The following is a 24,438-nucleotide window of genomic DNA, read 5'->3' on the forward strand; positions in this document are numbered from 1 at the left end:
GATCACACGATGAATTACTTAATATATATACCCAGTTGAAAGACGCTAAAGCTGAGTTCAGACCGTCAAAATTGGCTTTGCGGAAGTTGAACTTAGTGGCTTTACGCTTGGTTTTGGGTTTTGAACGAGGGAGCTTCGCTTCAAATTCAACCGCGGGATGGTGAGCGTCGGTTTTTACATACGGGGATGTGCCAGGAAATAAAGAGAGGTGGCACTCGCGGAGGTTGGAAAGGAAAAGATCGAGAGTGCGGCCCAAGGAGCTTTTGGTGGTATTGAAATTCAGGGCAGAGCCAGTATACATAAAGGAAGAAAGTGGGAGAGAAGAATGGGAGAGGTTGTTGGAAGGAATTGGAAGGCTAGAATGATTAGGCCAGTTGAACATGGGGAGGTTGAAATCTCCACAAAGCAAGAAAGGGAGGGAAGGGAATCTGACAGTAAGGAGTTCAGACAAACTGTCAAACAATTCTTCATACAGGTGAGAAGGACTAGCACAGGGGACATATACACAAGAAACAATGAACGGGAGGAAGTTGGGCGGGAAGAGCAACACAATCAAAAGGAAAGCCAGAGAAGGAGAAGACGAGTTCAGCGGGGAGTGAATCTTTTATAGCAATTAGGACTCGACCGCCAGTCGACTTACGAGAAGCATCCCGGTTCCTGTCACTGCGAAAAGTGGAGTACCCTTCGGGGAGCTCGGAGTATAATATGGCATCGTCTAGCCAGGTTTCGGAGATACAGATGACATGGTGTTGCTAAGCCAGCGCGGATAAATTGAAGGCCCCCAGCTTGGTTCTTAAACCCCTGACGTTCTGATAAAACAGACGGACAGTGAACATGGATCCAGTTATATAGCTCGGCGAGGCAGGCGGGTTGCCCTGAAATTTACCCGCGAATTGGGGCGCTTATATGGCTTGATGAATACACCTTCAGGCCAGAAAGAAGGGTTGCTGAGGACATCAACTTCGTGTGGATAAGTAACTTTGAAAGATGCAATCACTCGGTCGGTGTTGTTGTCTTTTGTGAATTTAAGGCAGGGCAGAGGAGAAAGTAAACCAACTTGAATTGAATCAAGTCACCGTGTATTTTTATGCTAGCCCAGTTATTTTATTAAAATGATATTTTTTAAAAAAATGTAAATATATCTGATTCAATTTGATCGTATAATTTCATCCAGGACACCATCTTCCAAAAGAATCGGTAATAGCTCCTTTACGAACGCAAGATACTTGGGTCGTGTGCAAAGTTCCATTAAAACCTCTTTGTTGAATAAAAGTTTCATCATCTCAGCGGGGTCTGTTTTTCCAGGATCCAAAGTCATAAAGAATGTTGAAGTGCATAAGAAATGGAGATCTGGAAAAAATGATACGAAAAATTGCATTTATCAAATTATTCTTTAAAAGATATGTTATGAGTTACGAGTGCGCACCGATGGGACGCTTCGAGTATGAAAGATCTTATGTATTTGTTATATAAGAACGTGACACTATATATAGGATATCTTAGGGTACAATAAATTTACGAACAAGTTAGAACGGTGACATGCTATATCTTTGTTAATAACAGTGCGATTTCCACTAATCTTTCCAGAATAATGCCCCATATTATAAGCCTAAATTGCTAAGAACTTGCTGGAAAGAATTAAAGGGCATTACAATCAAATTTACAAAATATGATAATGCGGCAGAATATGATTAACTTTCTCTCAGGAACCGCCTGCGATACCTGCATCTTAAGTAGCCTTGAGAAAGTTCCTCCGTGCCGACGTTGATGGGATGAGATAAAATTGTCTTTGACAAGGTGGCCTGTATTGGGAGCGAACTCCTTGGAGACCCTTGTCGGATAGTGCATTGAGTCGGTATTAGTAGACGGCCTCACCCCAAGTTGACGTTCCCCTCTGCTGCTAAGCGTAGATCACGTCTCAGAGAACCCGATTAGGCTTATTTCCCTGAGGGAAAATCCATTTCCGACTATTGCGGCCCGCCCCTTCAACACAATGCACTGACAGGAGTTCCATGGAGAACAAAACTAACAAGTACGAGGTCATAGTAGGGAATGAAGAAGATCTGGCTGGGTTTGGTGCGAAAAGCCGAAGTAATCCTCCTGAGTAAAAGGAAATCTCGTGGCGATGAATGAGGCGATTATAGAGTGACGATTAGAGTGACGCTCGACTCGAATATAACTTCGGCCTTGACTCTTCTAATGACAAGCTTTGGGGGCCTTACCTTTGTCGTATTTGACTTTGTCGATAATGCTGCTGAAACACTATGAATTTGGGAAAAACCAATCACGGGGCTTATGTACGGTGTCTCGTGTATGATGGGGTGAGCACTCTATCTTTTACCGTGACAGTGTTATACCATTTTCCGTGGAAAGTTTTTAACATTTCCAAAAAAATCATAATTTTCCACTTACATATTTAAGTGAATTTGCTCAATATTAAGACCGCGTTTTCTGCTGTTCAATGCATACTATTCCTAAATTTTCCATAATTTAGTCCATCATTTTTATATGTCATTTGAAAGCTAACATAAGGCGGCTACTCACTGGAACTTAGATCCAGAATAAATGCTATCAGTTGCCACACTCGGTTTTGTGGACCAGAACATTTTCTTCTTTGCAATCCCAATTTCGAACCACACTTTCCAGTCCGCTTTTTCAGTGCTGGCAGGCAATCTTCATTTATGGCGGTTTGTTGTTTACCTCTTGTGTTACCTGCTTTATCACCAACCCGTCGTCCATCGGAATCCTAGGGTTTTGAAGACGTAGGGATTGGACGAGTTTGTCATTATCGACACTTCGACGAGTTTGTCACTATCGAGCTTCGGCAATTAGATTCTCGTCTCTGGGTAAATCGTCCTATGTCGATATGCGACACCGATCTTAGCTATGTGCAACCCGAGAAAATCCTTACAGCATTGCTCCTCACTTGGCATGACGCGGTACCCACCCAATCAAAGCAGGGTATATATCTCACTTTTCCCTTTGCTGTCCAGGAGATAATCAATGACCAGCTTCGTCAGTCTGGCCTCAAAACTGCTCCATTCGCCTGGTGTATCAATTTGCCCTTGATGAAATTACCAGTCGGTTAATCAATCTTACCCTAGTCGCTGAAAAGTTTCGCAGGGTGTGCTTTGCCGTTCAACCGTTGTTGCTTCAGCATTTCCATAGGTTGCTTGGTGTTCGAGCCTTTGCGCAGGCTACTCCTCTTGCTCCCTTATACGGTTAATTGAGGGTGTACGTTTCACCTCCTGCTAGTATCCTAAGCGAATGTTGTTATATTGATCTATAATCGCCTGGTATTCAGCAGGTTTCTCGCTATTAACCTCGTTGACCGTTCCGTTCTCAATATTCTGGCAACCTTGAATAGGGACGGCCATCAGTCGGTGGATCTACACCAGTACCTCAGCGGACTTCCACTTTTTTGGCTGGTTTGCAACAGTTGACAATTTGTCCGGTTTTTGTTCCCTGGGGAATAAACCGACCGCTGGTACTGGTTACGTCCATTTCGGCAACAGTGGTTCCCAGGCTGAAATCTATAGGTCGTCTGCCGCCTCGCTTCCCAAAGTCCTTGTCGTTGGTTGTACTGTAGCAAAGTTATGGTTAGCGCCGACTCTCGTTGGTTATTGTCTTCTAGGTGGATACCAACAACCCGTCTTCCGACCATTCGCCTGGTATCAACAACTCTTCTTCTTCTATCGTCGTCCGTTTTTTGTTTTATAAAGTTTAGGTTCACCCCTTGGCCCTAGGCTAGCCGGTCGCAAAAGTAAGGCCCTTACAAGAAACTGAAGGTAAGCAAGTTATGCATAGTCTGCATACAGCGTATGCTGCCCCACCTTGGATTGGGGTGCTCTTAGAACCTTTTCCAGTGAAGGAAGCACTGTCCCCGACTGTTGCTTCGGTTCATCCCCCGCCATTCCCCCTTGCTTCTTACACATGACTAGCCGGCAAAAGGATCCTCGCCATTTAGGGGACTTGCCGGGAGCTGCTTATGAAACCTTAATAGTGCATCTGGGGCTTGGAACGTATTATGGTACATCATTCAAAGCTGTAAGGGTAGACTACAGGAATACAACAGGCAATATGGTCAGCATTGCACCCCACCGTGATTATAACCCTGATTGGACTCATTCACAGCTAAGTCAACAAGTATCCGATATCCAGTCACGATACCAATCTTTATGCTACTAGCGAGATTTGAACCGCGACCTTCCGCTGCGACTGCCCAGCTCTCACTGATGCCCTCTAGTCATTGTTCATCCTCTCTATACTGGCTTGTTTCCACACGGGTGTGTAATGGGATACCCAAGTTCCGTGACAGGTGACGATTCTATCTAAAAACGGGTCTCCCTCTTGCTGAAATCGTCGCAACAGCCGCTGAAGAACCTCGAATCTATGCCGCTTATGGTCTTCCAATAGGAGATGTGGCACCCACCTAGCAAAAGCTTTTAGAAATTCCAAGTCCTCTGTCACAATTTCTTTGGACACTTCCATAGCTTATGTTGACTTCCTCAACGTCTTCGAATATTTGAATTCGGACCGCTTCAATGTTTTCTGCGCTAGGACTCATCCTATAGAAGGACGCATATACATATATAGATTCAAGCGCATATATCTTTAACCCTACAGTTTTTATGCAATGCATCTGATTCTTCAAAACATGCATCATAGTTACCAAAAGATTGATATCTCTTCATTTCCTTTTGCAGGAGTTCATACGTAGGCAAATTTCCTTGGAACCCAGATTTCACCAATACATCGATGAATGTATCAAAGTACAACTTGAAGAGCTTCTCCCGCTTGCTGTACGGAATAACTGCTGCAATGTAGTATAAGTCGAATGCAGGTGAGCCCCAATTGCACATTTGGAAATCAACCTAAGAGATGAAAGATAAAGATTTTAATTGTTAAGGAGGTACCAAAATTTCAATTTCATTCTTACCAGGACAGCTTGTTCAACGGTCTCGTCCTTATCAGTCTTGAACATCATATTTCTAACATGGTAGTCACCGTGATTCAGAACATTATAAGAACCGGGAGTGTTTAGAATCTGTTTGCATTTTTCAAACAACTTTAGATGCGTAATCTGACTAAGTTTCTCCACAGCGATTTCGAATCCAGGCAAAGTACGAACTGCATCACACAGAATTGAAACTCCGTCAAAAATCATCATGGGCGGTGCATTGAACATGGTTCCTCTGCGTTTCATACCTTCATGGCCCTGATTAGGAAAAAGTTCAGTTTCCAGTTATGGAAAGACTTATCTAAAGAAAATTTACCTCACTTTCCAGTTTAAACACGGCCGCATGATATTGTCCGAGTTTGGTGAAGAAAATCTTTGCATCCTCTTCGTTGGGAAGCATTCTTGTAGGCATGGCGTACCCAAGCTCTTTCAGATCTTCGAAAACAAGTACTTTCCGTGGTTCCACTGAGTAATACAAGATCCTAAAGAATCAAACATTATCTGTATTAAAAATGCATAGGGTCATTATATAAGATCTCCTACTTTGCTACCAGCTTATCAGTGCAGCCTGCACTTTTCAAGATTTCATCGCATTTCCCTAGGACTTTTGAATACATGAAAATTTCCGTCCCGAAATAATCCAAATCGTTCTTTGTTACAAAATCCAACTTCATGCCTTCTACAGTTGGAATAGCTTTGATGATGACGGAGCATGTCTGGCCTTTCTTCTCGTCCGTTGAATAAGTGATCTTCGTTCGAAACATGATACTTGCGAAATGGTCACAGGGACCAACTGCTGGAGCAGTTTCATATTCATCAATCTGTAAACAGGGAATTTGCCCAGTTATACAATAAGTTTTGCGGTTCGATAAGAGAGGGCGTTACTACTAGCCTAATTTTTTTTCGTTATGTTGGTACACTCTTCATACGAACGCATGGGAAGTTTCATTTCAATCTGTCATTTCATTCTTTGCTTACAAGCCATTTAGTATAGACGTGTCACAGTGTTTTTGCCAATGGAAAAAATCAAGTATCGCACAGTGATTGAATTTTTATTTCAGGTTTAAAAGCAAAGGAAACTTATGAACGAATGTTGACAGTGTATAAGAACTCTTCGCCTTCAATTAGAACAATAAAAAGATGGGATGCTGAATTTAAACGTGGTGGTATAAACCTTAAAGACGAACCACGTGTTTGTGGATCATTTTTAAACTGGTAAAATACTAAATTCTGCATATTATTGTAACCTTTTAGACCAGCTGAAGGAAAACATTCGTGAAAAAGGACCCGATTTGCAGAAGAAAAACGTCATTTACCATTTTATTTTTTTGTTTACTCCACTAGCCGGTGATGAGATGCATGTATGGCCAATTAATGCAAGAGATCCTTTTATATTCTTATGTTCTTACTTACCAAAGAACATGACAGTTGCGTGAAGTCAAGAATCATAGATGCCCCTTCAATAAAAAAAAACCTGCCAAAATGATTACAGCTTACACCAGTCTACAAATTTCAACTAGTACCAGATTGTTAAAGCACTGAAGATTCCACGCAATAGAAAGAAATATAAGTTGGCTTGACAATATACGCCAACCAGTGGTGTAAATACTAACTGGAGAAATAGGCGTATAAACTCATTGGTCAACAGCAGAAAACTCTTCTCTAAGCATGAAAGGGAAGGCGACTTAAAATCGCTCAACAGAGACATCGCTACCCGCAGTGGGAAGTGTGCAGCGGGACTTTTCGATGGAGAAGAATCCTGCGCGCCGAATCACTCGGGCGATGTTTTAGGCAACGATTAATCGGGAGGTGCCTTTACTGATCTGGGTAAAAAGAACATGGAGCTGTGTGAATTCATAAAGGAGAGTTGGAATATTCACCTAAGTATAAGGACCATGATAAGAGGCATCCGTTTGGCGCATGACAAGGTCCAGAGCGAAAGAGGGGGAAAGCCGTCGAATGAGAAATTGAACCAGGCGACTCAAGTAACGCCTGTTCAAAATACAAAAGGGGAGAAATCGGTAAAAAGGCTGCGCGAAAACTTGAACGATTTAGCAAGCTAGCAAACTCCAACTCTCAATCCCCAGAAAAGTGGAACACATGAGGACTACGGCTGAAGCTGCTGGCGAAACTATTGCAGCGAAAGCAATAAAGCACATGGAGAAGACAGGGAAAAAGTAGCATTCCCAAAAAGGAAAGGATCGGAGGAAGATATGATCATCATTTCCAAATGACGTGAAGGGTCATATGCACACATTCTCAAGAGAGCAGCAGGGAGAGTAAAAGTAGGCTGGGTTATGTATCGGCTTAGGAAGCCGGTGGCACTGAAGCAATGCTTTATATGCCTGGGCTTCGGTCATATTGGGAGCGGATGCACCAATCCAAACATTAGGTCGCAGCAATGCGGGAGATGCGATGCCGAAGGGCATATCAGAAGGAACTGCAGAGCTGACCCAAATTGCTTACTCTGCAAAAGGAAGGAGGGTGTGGATAATCGGTGCATTGCAGGCCGCAGCATTTGCCCAGAATATAGAAGAGCGCTTAACACAAATCGCAAATGAGGTTGATACAAACCAACCTCAACCACTGGCAGGCGGCGCAGGGCCTACCCTCGCAAACCATCCGTGAGAAAACCATCAATGTGGCCATAATTAGTAAGCCATATCGTAACCACGGTGGTGACATTTGGGTCAAAGAACAAACAATCCGTGCAGCGCTATTGGTTTGTAGAGAACAAGCCTTCCAGGAAATAATGAAGCACCCGAAAGAAGACTTCATCAAAGTGAATATGAAAAGAGTCCACATCTACAGCTGCTATACTCCACTCAGCGCTACACTTGCCGAGTATAAGCAGCAAGGATGTTGGCCGACCATAATAACAGGCGATTTTAATGCGGATCATGGTCGTGGTAACTCCAATGCCGGAGCACTTGAATGAGACATGTCTCACCCAAACTCCAATGGGAAATCAATTATCGAAATAGCAGTGAGAACAGGACTTCTAGTTTTAAACACCGGATGCACCCTAACGTTCTGGCGCCCAGGCTGCGATGGAAGTATTCCCGACGTAAACTTCGCGTCGGAATCACTGGTATCGTTGGTGAACGGGTCGCGAGTTCTGGAAGACTTTTCCGCAAAAAAACGTCAATGCCTCCGAAATGGTTGACACAAACACTCGGTGTGAGGCACTCTTCCTGTGCGTGTAACATCGCGAAGAGAAAAACCGGGAAAATTGTCGAAATTCTTGGAACAAGTGAAGCTGAGCTGAAGGATGCTGCTGGGGATGGTGGCACTGCAGCTAACACTTCCGTAAATTCAGTTATCGACTTGAAAATGAAGGCCTGCGGATCTTCTATGCTCAGGCGAGCGCCGAGACGTAGCAGGCCTTCTATGTATTAGTGAACGACGGAATTTGCGGAGCTCTCGAAGAAGTGGCATAAAGTTCGCCACTTGACGCTATATCTAAACGACCAGGAGGAGGCATTGTACCATAATCACAGAGTACGTATCAGCCCAAAGGAGACCCCGCAGCAAAATAAACAGGAGCAAAGCTCGCTGCTGGCAGAACTTCTCTGACAAAGTGAAGGAAGACCTATAGCAACTCGGTTACATACTGAAGAACCTGAAAAATCGGGGTCCTACAGAAAGTCTATGATGATGACCTACTGCTCGGGGGTATTTTCCCTTCTCGTTGGAAGATAGCGAGGCTTGCCAAACATAAATATTACTTCCAAGCAGCGTGTATCCACATTAAAGCCCCGGTTTTATCTAAAAATTAATAAACGAAAGAGTCCAAAGAAGGAAATTTTCCCAAAGTGTCAAGATTCTACTGGAAAAAAACCGAAATAGTCATCCTAGCTAAAAAAGTCAATTCCTACCATGCGCCCTGATTGATCAGTCAATCGACAATCGAGTCAAAACCAACGGTAACGTACCTTGGGCTAACTCTTGAATCACAAATGAGATTTTTCGAGCAATTCAAAGCAGCAGCAGACAAGAGTGGAATTTCGGCTTTAAGTCAGCTAATGGCAAATAATGGGGGTCCTACATCTAGCGAGCGACGTCTTCTGATCAGTTCATCGCAGTTTGTTTTGCTCTACGGCGCAAAGATCAGATGTTTTTGGCAAGAAGGTATATCGTAAGCGTCTTGCCCAAGTACAGAGACGGGGAGCTTTGCGAATGGCATCTGCCTACCGCACTGTCTCTGAACCTGACGTAACGGTAATGGCGGGAGTGATCCCTGTTGCTCTTTTTGCAAAGGGGCGAAAAACCGTATACGAGTACAAGGGGGAAGAGTCAAAGGAGGTGGTTGCTCTTGAAGAACGGTAACATACACTAGATGAGTAGCGATTGTCCGATAGTTTCATTTTTTTTTTATGGATGTAGGTGGAAATCTTAGAAAAACGCTGCTGGGCCAGGTTACAGCAGCGTGTGGGATTCGCACCCACTAAAACCACCCCCACTCTTCCGCCCCTCCCCGCGGGACCACCGTGAAGTATTACTTCGCAGGGGAGGCTCTGGTTCGCTATACCAGCTCGTCCATGTCGCGTCTCCGTCGCGCCGCCTTCCGAGCTCGATCCAACTCCAGGAGTTTTGTCTGCACCACGGCTACTGCCTCATTTACCGCCATCCAGTTTTCCTCCGACTTCAGCATCTCTTCCACCAGGTTTGAGGGCTCGATGTTCGCCCCCAAGATGCTGTTCAACCTCCTTTTCTGCTGCAGAAATCTGGGACAATGGAACATAACGTGCTCCGGGTATTCGGGTCTAGCACCGTATTCAGGACAGTTGAGAGACTCGTCCAACTCGAAGCGATGCAAGTACTTCCTATAGCCACCGTGTCCCGTAAGGAACTGTGTCAGGTGGTAATTCAATTCTCCGTGCTTTCGGTCGTCCCATTTCTCGATACACGGGATCAATGTATGGGTCCACCGGCCCTTGTCAGAGTTATCCCACCGTTGTTGCCACCTGCCACACAACTCTCTCCTGATGGCTTTTGGGAAATCCGCATTCACCTCGGCTGGATTTGCATTCCGGTTTTCGTAGAGCCAGTGTGTCTCGCTCGCTATAGGGATCATTCCCACGATGGCACACACTGCCTCCATCGACGCCGTCCTAAATGCGCTGCACACCCTTAGCGCAATTGGCCGGTATGCCGAACTTAGCTTCTTCCGGTTGACAGCGTGGTTCAACGCTCCCTCCCAGACAGGGGCCGCGTATAGCAGGATCGACTTCACCACTCTCGCGATGAGTAGCCTGCGAATATACTTCGGCCCTCCCACTTTAGGTATCATTCTTGCAAGGGATGAGCTAGCATTTGCTGCCTTCTCCCGCGCATAATCCAAGTGTCCCTTGAAACTCAGCCTGGCATCGATCATCACCCCCAGGTATTTGACAATTGATTTTGAGACGACCTCACGATTACCAACCCGGATATTAACCGTGTTGTTCTTCCTACGGTTGGTAATGAGGACCGCCTCCGTCTTTGCTTGGCCATTCGTAACCATGACTTGATGGTATGAATGGCTTCATTTGCATAAAGCTCCACATTCTCGGGATGCTTTGCAATTGCAACTACCGCCAGGTCGTCCGCAAAACCAATCAGCGTTGTCTCCTCCAGCACGCATAGGCCAAGCACTCCATAGTACATTATGTTTCACAGGCACACCTGCACCTTCGGCCCGTCGTCCGTCTCGTACCAGAGAAGTCTATCCGAAAGGTAACTTTCGATGAGCCGAGCCAAGTAGCTAGGAACACCCAGTTTGTCCAAAGCGCTCTTAATCCAGCCCCAGTTGGCTGAGTTAAAAGCTTTTTTGACGTCCAGCGTCACCAGAGCACAGCATTTGCCCATTGCCATTGCATTTCGAGCCAATTCCACGACCTTTGCTATTGCATCGACCGTAGAACGGGCTCGCCGAAACTGATATTGCCGCTCTGAAAGACCACCGGCAAGCTTGATGAACGGAAACAGCCTGTTGTATCATATATCACCCTCTCCAACATCTTCCCCATGGTGTCTAAGAGACAAATAGGCCAATATGAAGAGGGCACGCCGAACCACCTTGGTCCGGCCTTGACCGCCACCTTCAGAGCTTTGTTCGGAATTCCGTCCAATCCCGGAGCCTTGCTATCCCCAGTACGTCTACAGATTTCTGGAAGTTCCTCTTCGGTAACACCAGGGATCGAGACGACGTCCTGCTGAGCTGCCAATTGGGGTTCTCTTTTTTATCCTGCTCCTGCTGCGGGAGAAGAGCTGTAATTATTTGCAACAAGAGCCGCGAGCATGTCACTTGAGGAGATTTTCGCCCGCGGATTTTGTTCATTACAACTTGGTAGGCTGCACCCCACAGATGATAGTTTCATTTATATATAGCTTATAGTGTATATACGTTGAATCTACCACGCATTCAATTCCATGTGGACTGACAGTTTATTTCTTAGAGATTGATAGCTTGACCCAAAAGAGGCGACTTTGACCTATTATAACTTTGTTAATAATAGAATGATTACCACCAAACTTTTCAATATGATGTTCCGTGTTAAAACTAAAAATCCAGACAATGGGCATCAATTCAAAAACATTTTTTTGGTCAGTTACGACCCGAACTTCAATGAATTTGAATGTATATAAAACAATTCGCAGATATTTCGTGTTTGCAAATTAATTAAAAGAGAGCAACCAAAATCTCACTGCCACTTGTAGTCACACTGCTTTCAGGATGAACGTCTGAAGAATTACCTCGGGCGTGACCATAGTTCACTTTTTCGTTCTGATATACATAAAAGTCGCCCATCTAATCCTTTAAGGAAAATCATCGATAAAGCTACATTTTTCTTATGATCAGAAGTAAATAATGCCACTAACCGATTAGATCTCTTTATAATTATCACCAAATTTCACTTGAACCCTTTCACTGCCCTTGTGTAGCCACATACAATAGTATCAAAAAGAGCGTCTTTTCAAGCTACTGCATCCAAAAACAGAGTTACAACTATATTTTAATTACCAAAACGCCCTTAAGCTCTCCATTAAATTCAAGAACTTCTTTCAGAAAATCTGAATTGATCCACTCTGGTGGCACTGATTCCTCATCAACGAAATTCATCATATTTTCACACTCACGTAAAGATAGCTAGCGACCCTGACAATGCGCTCATTTAATCGCGACTGAAAACGCTTCTCCAAATTGCCATCAACTGTGCGACTTCCCGTTTCATAGAAAGATAGAACGATTAGAAAGATAGCTTAATCTGTACCCCTACACTGAAACGCAATCAGCTCTAAGTGCTCCGTACATATGCATGATGTTAATTATAATGACTCAGATAAGAATTTGGAGAGGACAAATACTTGGCATGGCTGTGAAAGTACCACCCCCTCATGTAACTACTAGAAATATATATGCGCCGATGCCTATAGTCTCTCCCGTTCCCATACCAAATCGATGATTACATATGTATATTGTTGCGTATCCAATGACAAATTGTAGTAAGTAAGGGCCCGAAACACTACAGAATAACGTGGAATACCCCCACCACAATGACTCTATAGGCACATACCTCCTACATTTCTGACATATTACTGCATTTATGGCAGCGGAAGTTAATCAATATTTGGGCTCATTCGACCGTTGTATTCTGAAAAATTAAGTATAATTTGAAAATACTCAACCCAGACCTCCACTAATTAAGGCTAATTTCAGCCTGGATTCAACAACAACAAAGTACATAACTCATCCTCTATCAGGCAACCATGACACATGGTAGAAAGCAAAATAGTTTTTTTTAATAATAAATCGTTTTTTAAATTGCAAAATTATTTTTCAATTTAATCTAGATAATCTTCTTCTGTCGTAGTCTTTGTCCTTTTCAATAGCAGGACCGGCTTATTTAGGTTCAACTCAGCTCTTTGATCAGGGTGGAGTCGAAGGGCTCTCAGATCACAATCCAACGTGTGGAGCCATTGTTGTTTCTAATCCCCCGTTTGGTCATTGCAGTTTGCACTTTGATGTTCAAACATAACTTAATTAGCGCGAATCAAATAATAGCGTGAATTACACGACAATTCCATCGCAATTTTCCTATGATGGACGCAACCTATCTATCTATTGCAAACACTATAATTTTGGATGTGATCCCAGCGTATTACGCCACTGATCCAGCACAACATCTTCGTCTCCATTACCGCGAGTCGCCGTCCATTATCCTTGATAGTCGGCCCAACACTAAGAACTATAGAAAGTCACAGGCTGAACGACATTGTGGTAAAACTTTATTAAACCAAAGTGTTCACCGTTACTTAGAATTTAGTCTAACTATTGCAGGCGAACAACCTGTAATACAAAAACGGAATCCTGTGAAAATGGATTGGACGAAGTTCAATGAACTTTTTGGCGACAAAATTGAGCTCCCTAGGCGACTAAGGGCTCCTTTGGTGATAGAAAATCAATTGAAAATTCTGAATCGCACACTTTTAGAGTTCTTTGAAGACCGACGTGGTAAAACGGTTCCATGGTGGAACCGAGAACTGCAGAGACTCAGGAAATCAACCAGACGATTTCTAAATCGTGCTATCAAAAGCAATAAAGATGAAGCCTGGATAAACTTCCGGAACTCGCAGCGTGAATATAAGAGGCTCGAAGAAATGATCCTTTTCATCATCCGCTCCTACTACAAAATATCGGCGGAGGTGGGTACATCATCTAACCACACCCTGCTGCACCAGAGATTCATCAAGCGTTTCCCGCAATTCGCGCACGTCACTGCGCAGCTGCAATACCGCTTTATAAGTCGCGATAACACAATCTGGTCTAGATTGGGTGCAGAATTTGTGGTGTAAGAAACTTACCAGTGTACACAGTCAGTTGGCTCATATCATAAATCAGGTCATTAGCCGCTCGGAGGAGTCACCAAAAAGAACACGATGCATGACCTCGTCGATAGAGAGCCAATTACTTACTTACCAACCCTCCACAAATTCATAACGTCCATTGTTAGTGGAAGGTCAATGCGTACCTCGAGACCAACAACATTCTGTCCGAGGAGCAGAAGGGCTGTCGAGCTGGATCAAGCGGTTGCAAAGAGCAACTCATTATTGATTCGGTAGTTGTAGTACAAGTAACTAGAGGCCAAAGAAATCTCTTTAGCTGGTACATCGATTATGCCAAGGCTCTCGATAACGTTGCGCATACCTGGCTAACCGCTGTCCTATATCTGTATCGCATTGATCCGAAACTAATAAAATTTTGGATGACAGTGATGGGAAGGTGTCATACCACTTTGTCAGTGCCTTCATCGGCTAATACCTCAGAGCTGATCCATATGCTCAGAGGCATCTACCAGGGGGATTCGTTGAGTCCCCTTTGCTTTTGTATGGCACTAAACCCCTTTTTATGGCTTCTGAATGATACTAGAGTCATGGTTTTGCAATAAAATATGGTCTACGTGATAAGTGCGAAATACTTGGTGTATTTAGATGACATCAAGCTGTACGCTGGTACTGGCCATCACCTTAGAAGTCAGTTGCGAATAATAAACATGTTCACCCGTGATATTCGGATAGAATTTCGATAAGACAAGTGTCGAATTCAAGCCATCCGCAAAGGTTATCACGAGACTGGGCACTGAACATATTCGCTATCCGTTCACTAGCATATGCATTCAGAATATTGCCGTGGATGAAAACCGATCTGGAAAACGTCCAACGGTGGATTCGAGCTACTATATCCAAATTCCGAATATACCGCCCAAACTGTACCGTGGAACAGATGAACTTACCTCGCAACATTGTAGGCAAAGGCGTGATTGACGTGGCGGCACAACATCACCCCCAAGTCTACTCACTGCGCGCTTATTTTTACAGAAAAGGCAGATTGTGCGCTGGACTGTAGGAAAATCTTTGATCACGAAATTGATAACCTTTTCTGGCTGATTTTTGAGGCTTTGTGTAAAACAAAACCCTATTAAAATCGATTTACTGTCTGTCTGTCTGTCCGTCTGTCTTTTTTTTTTCCGGAGATGGAAATCTTCCAAAGACGCTGGTATACATATTCCACATGTCTTCACTAGGCTCTTCCTTTCCTCAGCTTAGATTTTCCAATGGAAGAAAACATGCTCCGGGTCCTAAAGCTGTCTACAGCTCACCACTCTAGCTATAAGCAGTTTACGAGTGCATCCCGCGCCTCCAACATTTGGCATCATCCTTGCCAGGACCATGCTAACATTGAACTCCTTGGTGCAAACATTTTGTAAGTGCCTCGCATCTATCATCACTCCAAAATATTTAATTGCTGGCTTTGAAGTGATGATATGCTTCCCCATTCTGGTACGGGCAGTGGCAGCCTCTGTTTTATTCTCCGCGAGTGCAAGGTCTGCATCCTCCAGCCACTTCTTTATAGCAGTGATTGCTTCGGATGAATACAGGTCCACATCCGCCAGATCTTTTGCAATAAGAATCACCGCATCGGTGTAACCCACTATTCTTACCTCGCTAGCAACTGAGACATTTAGGACATCATTATACATGATGTTCCACAATAGCGGTCCCAGCACAGAACCCTGTGGAACACTCGCGGAGGCAATGTATTCTTTGGTTCCACTGTCTGTATCATACCAGAGCCTTCTATCTGTCAAGTAGCTGTCGACTAGCGCAGTTAGGTAATTTGGAATACCAATAGCCGCCAATGACCTCCTTATAAGGTTCCAACTGGCAGAGTTGAACGCATTTTATAAGTCAAGGGTACTCACAGCACAATACTTGCATCCCATCCGCCAAGCATGCTTCAAACAGGTCTAGGAATATGTCGTCAAGGCCGGGTGCTTTGTTGTCTCCCAATCTACCGCAAATCTCCAGTACTTCTTCCTACGTTAATGGGGATATTACAGCGACATCTAGAGGTGCATTTAGACTGTAACCCCTTGGGTTCTCCTGAGGGAACAAACCCTGAACGATTTTCATTACGAGATCGAGAAATGTAATTTGTGGAGTTGCTTCACCTCTGAATCTCCCCATCACAACACTGTAGGCGCTTCCCCATGGGCCTATATCTGCCTGCGCAGAGTTGCCTGAAGCAGTCCCTCTTGCTTCATTGTATAGCCAGCTTCGGGTTTCTTCGGGCTTCGTTGTAAACTCGCTGTTTCACCTCCTGGTCAATCCTACCCATTGCTCTCTGAGACGCTCGTCTGGTCCGATGGCACGCCGACTGAAGATCTGACAATTCACTATTCCACCAGCCGTTTGACCTTCTACTGAGGAAAGTATAACGTCTCCGCATCGATGAGTCGCATGCCTTCGCGATACACTTCGTAATACGGAGGACTCTTTCCGTTGATGTACCTTCTATAGTGTCCTGGTCCAACCACACATCGATGAATGTTTGCTCGTCAATTGTTTTCGCAGAACAACCTGACGTTCGCCTCATTTTTGGATGAGCAGATTTTCAACCGCTTGACTTGCTCTTCAGGTCAAAAAATATTGCCTGGTGATCGCTATGCATGTACTGTTTACTCACGTTCCAGGACATATCGTAAGCTACTGAAGGACTAACAAAAGTCAAATCCACAACCGAACCGAACCCCCCTTTCCGGTGAGTATTAACCCGACCATCGTTAGCCAATATGATATCTAACTGTGCGAAAGCCTCCAAGAGAAAACGCCGTCCTGCATTCGTCAGTGACTTTCTTTGGAATTTTAACGTTCACCCCCTTCTTCCACTCTCTGGGAAAGGTCTCTAACTGTATGTGCAAGTCCGCGGGGAGACCGTCAAGCCCATAGGCCTTATTCCGTTTGAGCGCATTAATTGCCGAAATAATTTTTCTTCTGCTTGGAGGAACAGTTTGTATCTGCATGTTACGGTGACCAGCCATTTCATCCACAAGAGGAGGAACCTTATCGGGCGAAATACGGTTAAGAACCCTGGTGAAGTGTTCTTTCCACCTCTTCAGTTGCTCGTCATCATGGATGAGAAATCCACCGTTGACGTCCTTCATAGGACCATCATAAGATTTGCTATCACATGCAAGGTGATTCGTGATGCGGTATACACTTTTGAAATCATTGCATTCTTCCGCTTCTCTGAACAGCGCAATAGCGAATTCTCTCCTGTTACGACGTACACTACGTTGAACTTCTCAGGATCTCGAATGGTATGGGGTGTTCGAGCTCCTCATGCCCGCGGTCACTCGCAGCGATCAATTGAGCTTCAACCCCTTCCGTTCATCGATCCAATTTTACTATTCCGTTTTCATCCAGCTTTTATGACACCACTTCGGGACGAGGGCGACGACATGTGTAGAACCCGAGAAAAGAACATTTTTAATGATCGATTCTATCTTACACAGTATATCTGCAGTCCGATCAGCAAGACAGCATTTCACTCACTCACCGAGCGTGAATTGGATTATACAAATGGTCGATGTCGAGAAGTGGTGAACGCAACACGCTAGCCACCTTCAGATGGTGATCCCTTTCGAGGCCATTGTCAACGCCTCTCTTGTTATACACATTCAGGGGACAACTCCTAAATCGACTGCTAATCGGTTTTGGTCAGTTGAAACCCAACTGACATTGTGGCAGGCTCTGTGCTCAAACAATGTGTCAGCGACCACGAGGCAGTGTAAGTTGCATAAATCCACAAACCTCTCACCATTATCGTTACGGCCGCCAAAACCGAGTTTCCCACCCATCACATTTCCGAGCAAGGTGTTGCCAGAGCCCACCTTACAATGTCACCTCCCTGAACTGCGTTTAATTGCTTATAAAAAGCATCCTTCTGCACGGAGACTTCCGATATCCGTTGGTGCCTAGTATTGTACAATTGTGATGCTCCTTAACCTGAAAATCTTGCAGTTAGAAGGGGGGGGGGGGCCCTAACTCACCGGACCCAACGTACAAAAGAATGGAACAATATTATTCAAAACTTTTATTTAATTTCTTCCACATCTATTTTATCCAGTAACTTTGGTAATATTTCCTTAACATGAGCAATATATTTCTCATTGTTGTATAGTCGCCTTCTTGCCGCTGAATCAGTCAGAAGCTTATCCATTTCATCACTCATTTCATCCCTCTCTACGTATAAAAACACAACCATACTCGCCAACACAAATAAGTCTGGAAAGTTAAAATTGATATTAACAATAATATATATACGAGTATGCTCTTAGGTGTATAGCTTTGCTTCGGCCGCTTTTCGATAGATGGCTTTAAAGATACCATAGTGAATAGAACTGTCAGATCTGAAGTGTCATTTGGCAACTTGATATATTTGTCGAAAGCAGTACTTCCGCAAAAAAGTGATTTTGAACTCGCTCATTTGCGGGAATTTTATTTTGCGCGTTCATTTCAAAGAAATCTGCAGCTTAGGCTTATCGAATGCTCTCGGATACGTATGGCAAGGCAGCTATTAGTGAAAGAACGTGTCGTGAATGATTTCAGCACTTCAAGAACGGTGATTTCAATGTCGAAGACTGGCATGGCGTAGCGTGTCGTAACTGGGGGCGAAAAATAGGTTCACTACGATAATCTCACACCAAGAAAATCATGGAATTTAGCTGATTTCGAACTCAACTGATGCGTTTGAGACTGGTACTGAAAGAAAAACGGCCTGATTTTGCTGCATGGCAATGCTCGCCCCATGGGGCGTAACCGGTGAAAAAGTACTTGGAAACACTGAAATGGGAAGTTCTTCCCCACCCGCAGTACTCTCCTGACATTGCTCCATCTAATTACCACCTTTTCCGATCAACGTTTCGGCTCTTACGATGAAGTGAAAAATTGGATTGATTCGTGGATTGCCTCAAGGAAGAACGAGTTTTTTCGACGCGGGATTCGTTTGCTGATGGATAGATGGGAAACATGGCGGAAGCAAAGTTATACATCGTAACAATTAGGAAAATTATAAATTAATTGTACATACCTAAATACTTGAAAGTGTCAATTTCGTTCTGCAACTGTTCATATGTTGGCATTACCCCTTTGAATCCAGTCTTCACCAGGACATCTATGAAAATATTGAAATAGTGCCTTAAGGCCATTTCTCGTAACTTAAACGGAATCGCAGCTGACATATAAAGCAGGTCAAAAGCTGGTGATCCCCAATGAGGGATTTGGAAGTCCACCTTCAAAATAAAGAAGTTGAATCAGATGTCCTCTTCATTTGAGTCAAACATCCTGTGTTTACGGGAATAATTAAAGGAAACATACCAGTGCCAGTTCGGAAATAGGCCCGAATCCATTCCTTTTGAACATCATATTGCGTACGTGGAAGTCCCCGTGATTGAGCACATTGATTGCCGCGGGCCTGCGAAGTGTTTCGACACATTTGCCCATTAGCCATTCGCTATTTATTTTACGCATCTTTAGGGCATACTGGTCGAATCCTGGTATTGTTTCTACTAATTCCGCTAAAAATGTTGGAGCAGTTAGGAAGAGAGGCATATCCATGGAAAATGAAAAACCAAATAATGTTCCTTTGAGCCTCAAATCATCTCGACCCTATAATATTAAAAAAGTGCAGTTTTTAAGGTACCTGTCATATATCTAGAAAGCAAGGCTATCATCACCTACCCAATCACATCGAATATTAAATTGTAGGTTCACTTACGTCGGACTCCATTTTGAAGGTAACGGCATGTAGTTGGGCTAATTTCGAAAATATCAGTCTTATTTCATACTCATTGGGGATATTCCTGGGTAGCATGAAGTATCCTTTTTCTTTGAGGTCTTCGAAAACCAACACTTTATTAGGTCTTAACGAAGTATAAATTATCCTAGAAAAAAATGTTGATTGTTTTAGATTTTCAATATTAAAAGATTCAATTAGTTTGAATTAATAATATTATTAATATCAACTCCGCCGTAGCCGCGGTTGTGAAAAGACGAGGGGCAGATATCTTCAATCTGAATGGCTGTAGACTACCGCAGCGGGGGTAGGAACTTTGTAGCCTTGCAGATGACTCATTGAGAGAGCTATCCCAACACCTCTCAGTTAAGCATAAAATGGAAATCCCAAGAATAAGAAGAAGAAGAAATTTAAGGTCCGGTACGGATAACCGACAGGAGCCCTCTGACTTGGTGATTGGTTGGGGCTCCCGTAATGCACAGCACGGCGTCGAAACGGCTAATCGTGGGTGGGACTCAACGTCTAGGCGCCATGATGACCTGAAGCATGGGACCGCCTGCTGCGACTGTTTCGCCACAATTTGTAGCGACCACTACATCAGGTTCACATTCTGAAGATATGAACCTCTTTATCATCCGCTCGTACTACGAGATAACAACGGCGGAGGCAAGAACAAGATCTTACCGCTCCTTATGCACCAGAGATTCGTCGAGCGCTTCCCACAAAGATTGTGCAGCGAGCTGAGACCGGTGCCACTTTATTACTCGCAGCGACACAGTCCCGACCGCTATCAGGGAGCATGATCGACTTGAGGTCATCGTATAAAAAACAAGTGGCCAAGAGTCGATGAGGGCAGAGTCGGCGGCATCAACAACACCACGCATCACTGCGGGCAACAGTTTCAGTACTCGACGAAGCACTCTTCTCCACCGTCCAGCTAAGGTTTCCGCTGAGGTTTGGGACCAATTAAATAGAGCATGTATTGAATTCTCGGAAATAATTCCTTCGCATAGACCAGGTATCACAAGGCTATTATCATCTCCAGCAACTCCGGGAATTCTATCTCAAATCGAATCGGCTGTGTCACTGATATGTCGTTATTGCAATCACAATCACTTGTGTATTGTGGAACAGCGGATGTCAGATTGCATCGCCGGAAGATTCGCTTTCGCGATGTTGGTTTGGAAAATTTGTCTGCAACGTCGACACACTAAGGCAGAACATTGCTAGGCTGGCTCAAATCAGCGCTGACAATGCCAACAGACGGGTGAAGAATAAGGGTTAACCGAAACTATACCATTCCCAATAAGAGACTCATATTAAAAATTCTGGACACCCTAAAGTAGAAACTTTCTGTTGTATGCAGTCGATTACGAGGGTATGACAACAGTCACTCCAGACGTATCCAGAATAAAACGTATGCGATGAAATAGCGGATTTTTTTTAGATTTCTCAACGAATCCCAACAGAGCGTCCAGACAGTACAATTTTCAGTCACGGAAGTAAAAGAGTATTGGGGTGGAATTTGGGGGTTACCCACCCAGCAGACACTCGCCATGCCAATACGCCTGGCATGAATTTTGCGAATGTTACCGAAGAGGGGGTTCGGCGAGCCATATACAGCCCAGAAAACTTGAGGGGTCCTGGTCTGGATCGGGTGTAGAATTTCTGGAATAAAAATATGACCAATATTACCAAGGTCATTAGTCAGCCTGATGAATTTCCGCCCTTCCTTACTGTGAAAATTACCTACCTTGTCTCTAAGAAGGACACGGTGCAGTACCTCGCGGACACAAGACTACTTGCTTATCAACCCTCTACAAGTTGATACCATCTGTTATTAGTGGAAAGGTCAATCCGCACCTCGAGACCAACATGTCCAAGAAGCAGAAGGACTGTCGAGTTGGATCAAGTGGTTGCAAAGAGCAACTCATTGTCAACTCGGTAATTATAGGACAGGCAACTAGGGGCCAAAAAAATGTTTTTAGTAGCAATACGTCAAGGTCATTGATAGCATACCACACCTGACTGATCAATGTTCTACATCTGTATCGCGTTGATCCCAAACTAAAAAAGTTTTTAGCTACAGGCATCGAAGGAGGCATACCACCATGCCAGTTCGTTCATCTGAGAATACTAGCATCTTAGAGCACACCCGCATAGAGAGGGGCGTCTTCCAAGGGATTCATTGGATCCACTTTGGTTTTGTATAGCACTGAACCGGCTTTCATGGCCACTGAATGATGCTAGAGGGCATAGTTTCACAATAAAGTATGGTCTAGTTGTTAAGCGCGGGCTGACACACTTGATGTACTTAGGTGACGTCAGGTGATACGTTGGTACCGATGACCACGATGATATTCGGATAGAATTTGAGAGTCCAAGCCATCCCGAAATTCATCGCCAGCTGTATGCCGGACATAGCATTGGTCACCTTCAAATCTAAGCTATGACCGAGACGACTTCCACAAGTATCTAGGAATTCTGCAAGGAATCTATGTTTGAATTGGTGATCCGAAGGATTCTCTGAAACTGATGCTGCCATCTCATCTTTTAGGAGTGAATAAAATAAACGCATTGGATGTGTTCGCTATTCCTTATGCATTCGGCATATTGCCATGGACAAAGACCGATCGTCCAAAAGCAGATAGGGACTACTATGTCCGAATTCCGAATGCATAACACAAATTCTTCCGGGGAACCGATGAACCTACCTCGCGTTATCGGAGGTAAAGACGTGGTTGACGTTGCGGAGCAACATCACTACCCAGGCGAATCTCAACGCGCCTACTTTTACAGCAAAAAACAGGCGAGTCTTTTGCATGCGGTTGTTTGTAAGGCAGATGGCGGGAGGACCCCACCTAACTTGAAGGTTCGATATTTCCATCCTCTGAGTGGGGTGAACTGTCTCTGGCAGCCATTTGTCAATCTCCATCTGTCTAACGGATAATTGTGTGTTCGGGAACTCTTTACTGAGACGGAAGGATTTACGTGTGCCATTCGGGACGGCCGGCCGACGTGATCGTCACCCGAGCTCATAAAAAGCTCATACTGAAAGATCGAGTGGTAAACAACCAGTGCAGAATGTGTGGTTCGGCGTTATAGAAGTATGGCGCACTGAAATACACAAACAGGCATAATGTTGTAAATAAGGTGATTCATCAAAACCCTGCATATAAGCATAGGATGATCATGAGAATATGTCCAGTTTTCCGATATGAGCTGAAGGCAGTACTTGATGGTCAAACTTACAGCATGCATTGGGACCGGAAAGTTCTAACTGAACGTCATATAGCCCACAACAAGCCTGACATGTTGTTAGCTGACAAGGCGGGTCGCTCCACGTATATTATTAATGTCGCTATCCTTCATAACAGCAACATTGATCAGAAATACGTGGAAAATAAGCCGAACAATGAGCCATTGGCTTGGGAAATCCAAACCAACGCCTCAAGAGAGTGGTTGCAGTTCCTACAATATTATTAGCTACAGGTATTGTACCTAAATCCCTTAAGGGTTTCGTTGAAATCCTGGGGCTCACACAGTCTGGGTCAAACCATGCAAAAATACCCCATTCTGCATACGTGTTTGATGCTGCGGGTAGTTCTGGACGGATTTTTCCATTAACCTACCACCGGCCACCATCATTATGTCGTCATCATCAACGGCGCAATAACCGTTGTCCGGTCTAGGGTTGCCTTAATAAGAAGTTAATTAGTTAGTTTAGTCTACTTAGGGGAGTCGCAACTACAAGCACTCAGGTCATTGTTAGGCCCATTGTACTACCACCGTAAATCGCCTATTCAATGGTTTCCCGCCTACGATGTTCGCAAGCTTTAGTGAATCTTAAAATATTCTTCAGAAGCAAAGAGTGTGCAAATTCTTCATTGAAGAAAACCTTAACAAGGTGTCTTCGTCTAAGATCTGAGGAGGCCGGGCAGATGCATGAAAAGTGCAGGGCCGTCTCCTCTTCCTCCTCACATTGGCTGAACATAGCCGAAACCACCACCCCAATCTTTCCCATATGGTAGTTTAAGGAACAGTCTCCCCTTAAAAGCCCTACTATGGTTTTCATGCCCCACTTTTTAAGGGACAACAAAAATGCTGCTCTAGCGGCTCTAGTTTCTTTGACAAGGATTTTCGTCTGACGGCAAGAGTTAAAATTTCTTCACTCGGCTGCGTGAATCCTTTCAATCTCACCTTTCAGAGCAGACTTGACAGTAGATGGCCGGATTCCAAAAGCTGGTTCTGACCCCACCATTTTGGATGCCCACCCTCGGCGAGCCAGTCAGTCAGCCTCCTCATTACCAACCTTAATAAGAAACTCCAGCAGCTCACCTCCATCCATTCAGATCACCCATCATGATCACATTGTCATGTTTAGGAAGCCCCCGCTGAGCTGCCGCGTGCCGAGGTCGACCAATTCAATATCTTTACAAGCTGTCTGGCGTCCTAACCTATACCATCGCTCCATATCGGGCAGGGTCTCGTCTTCTTTTTCTACCATAGATATTGCCCTTATAGACTTTCCGGGCTGGATCATCCTCATCCATCCTCATCTCTTATCTTTGTTCTTCTCATTTGACCAGTGCGATTTGATATTGTTGGTTGGTTGGTTTTTGGTGCTGACGTTGCCAGCATATATTTTGTCGGTGCCATTGATGTGCAGTCCAAAATCTCGCACCGCCTGGTCATTCTGGATGAAATCAGTTTGTACGTCTCGAATTGTTTTTCCCATGATTTCGAAGGATGCTTTCTACGATCAATTACACGCAGCTTAACGGGGGCTTCCTAAACATGACAATGTGATCATGATGAGTGATCTGAGTGGATGGAGGTGAGCTGCTCGGAGATGTGA

At 44.3% G+C, this 24,438-nt stretch overlaps 2 protein-coding genes across 2 annotated transcripts in view; both read right to left on the reverse strand.

Moving 5' to 3' along the window:
• Positions 1-24,438, reverse strand: part of LOC119660095 — a 67,219-nt gene that overhangs the window by 33,130 nt on the left and 9,651 nt on the right. The window contains exons 3-10 of the mRNA XM_038068472.1: positions 19,563-19,728; positions 19,163-19,453; positions 18,876-19,077; positions 17,883-18,070; positions 5,504-5,781; positions 5,277-5,442; positions 4,940-5,218; positions 4,673-4,874 (exon numbers count right to left, since the gene is read on the reverse strand). Of these exons, the coding sequence (XP_037924400.1) occupies positions 4,673-4,874; positions 4,940-5,218; positions 5,277-5,442; positions 5,504-5,781; positions 17,883-18,070; positions 18,876-19,077; positions 19,163-19,453; positions 19,563-19,728 (1,772 nt within the window). The remainder of the gene's footprint in view (positions 1-4,672; positions 4,875-4,939; positions 5,219-5,276; positions 5,443-5,503; positions 5,782-17,882; positions 18,071-18,875; positions 19,078-19,162; positions 19,454-19,562; positions 19,729-24,438) is intronic.
• LOC119659777 lies at positions 1,063-12,154 on the reverse strand. Its single transcript, XM_038068042.1, has 6 exons — positions 11,967-12,154; positions 5,504-5,781; positions 5,277-5,442; positions 4,940-5,218; positions 4,673-4,874; positions 1,063-1,350 (listed from the first exon to the last, which is right to left on the reverse strand). The coding sequence occupies exons 1-6, from the start codon at positions 12,066-12,068 to the stop codon at positions 1,148-1,150; spliced, it is 1,230 nt and encodes a 409-aa protein (XP_037923970.1). The 5' UTR covers positions 12,069-12,154; the 3' UTR covers positions 1,063-1,147.

Source organism: Hermetia illucens, chromosome 6 (genome assembly GCF_905115235.1).
Source record: "Hermetia illucens chromosome 6, iHerIll2.2.curated.20191125, whole genome shotgun sequence".
Classification (NCBI taxonomy): Eukaryota; Metazoa; Arthropoda; class Insecta; order Diptera; family Stratiomyidae; genus Hermetia; species Hermetia illucens.